General features: G+C 38.5%; 1 protein-coding gene across 1 annotated transcript; it reads right to left on the reverse strand.

Moving 5' to 3' along the window:
- Positions 1–405: 405 nt before the first annotated feature.
- LOC146866778 (olfactory receptor 6M1-like) lies at positions 406–1,347 on the reverse strand. The gene has a single exon (XM_085617531.1). It carries the CDS (start codon positions 1,345–1,347, stop codon positions 406–408), a length of 942 nt encoding a protein of 313 aa, XP_085473657.1.
- Positions 1,348–1,657: the final 310 nt, after the last annotated feature.

The raw sequence follows: 1,657 nt of genomic DNA on the forward strand, positions 1-1,657 counted from the left end.
ATAAAAGCCATATTGCAAAATCTGAAACGATATTTAAATATTTACACTGTCATATCTTGGTCTTTGTGACTCGTCCTAAACTTGACATTGGCTTTTTGAATTATTTAATCACAAGACATTCAATAGCTAATTATGGTATTGCGAGTCTTTATTGCATTTTTGACCAGAAACATGAACATTTAATACTGGAGGTTCCACACTGGATGCCCTACCATATGCTATTCTGTGCGGAGCCATTGAATGTTGAGGTATAATTAATGTATACTCACACCTACACCATCCTTGAGTTCTTCTGCACATGGAGGACTTTGAAAGTAATGGTTGGCAAACAACTTTTAATAAGAGAACGTTCATTGGCCAGTTGGAGGGCGTGACCACCCCTTGTGGCATTAGAATGCATTGAATTCAATGTGCCAAGTTGTTTCTCAAAACATTCCTACCAAATTGCTTTCTCATAGCTGCTTTCACTTCTTTATTCCGTAAACAATAAATTAGTGGATTCAGAAGAGGAGTGACTACAGTATTGAAGACACCAACAAATTTGTTGATCTCAATAGGGAATGCATATGCTGGCCTTACATATAGGAATATCACTGTTCCATACAAGATCGCTACTACAGTAAAGTGTGAAGCACAGGTGGAGAAGGCTTTCCTTCTTCCCTTCTGCGATGGGGTCCTTAGAATGGTGGAGACAATGAAGACATAGGAAACTATGGTTACCAGGAAGGAAGGCAGGATGGCACAGCAACCAAAGAAGAAAACAACACTTTCCATCATGTGGGTATCAATGCACGAGAGTTTCAGCAATGGTGCTAAATCACAGAAAAAATGATTGACTTTGTTTGGACCACAATAGGGGAGTTTGGATAACACAATAACCAGAAATGACATAAACAGGAATGCAGCAACCCAGCAGGCAGCAGTAGCCTGGAGGCATATCTTCTCATTCATTATGGTGGTGTAACGTAGGGGGTTGCAAATGGCAAAGTAGCGGTCAACAGCCATCACACCCAGAAGAAAGAACTCAGTGACACCCAAACTAACATAGAAGTATTGCTGAGTGAAGCAGCCAGCAAAAGAGATGCTGTTCTTCTGGAGAAGGGTGGATAACAGCTTTGGGACAATAGTTGATGTGTAAAAGATTTCAATGATTGACAGTTGAGAGAGCAGAAGGTACATTGGTGTTTGAAGATGTTGGTCTAACTTTACAAGGCTGATGATGGTGATGTTGGCTGTCAGAGTGAGAATGTAGATTGACAGGACTATGAAGAAGAAGAATATCTGAAGCTCCACACCAATGGGAAGTCCCAACAGCAGGAAACAGACCACTTCTGTATGGTTGTCCATGTTTTTTCTTTTTATCTTTGCAATGAAAAATCAATGAGCTATAAATGAAAACGTTCCCAGGGAAAAAGGAATCTGTAAAGAAACAATATAAATTATCTCATATGATATATATTTTTATTGAAATAGTTTAACAGAAATGAACCAACCAAATCATGAACTATACCTTAAAATATTGAGAACACTTCAACCAATCAGATTTCAAAGAATTCAAAAAGCACCAGGGCACACAGAGCATGCATATTTAAAAAACTATAATTAGATAGGGTTTACATTTTACCCTTAGCTCTAAACAACTGATTGCACAGACAAA

The sequence above is a fragment of the Triturus cristatus genome, chromosome 1_2 (assembly GCF_964204655.1).
Source record: "Triturus cristatus chromosome 1_2, aTriCri1.1, whole genome shotgun sequence".
NCBI lineage: Eukaryota > Metazoa > Chordata > Amphibia > Caudata > Salamandridae > Triturus > Triturus cristatus.

What these genes read in the sequence shown, in the direction of transcription:
- LOC146866778 (XM_085617531.1), bottom strand. Translation starts at nt 1,347, where the DNA reads ATGGACAACCATACAGAAGTGGTCTGTTTCCTGCTGTTGGGACTTCCC.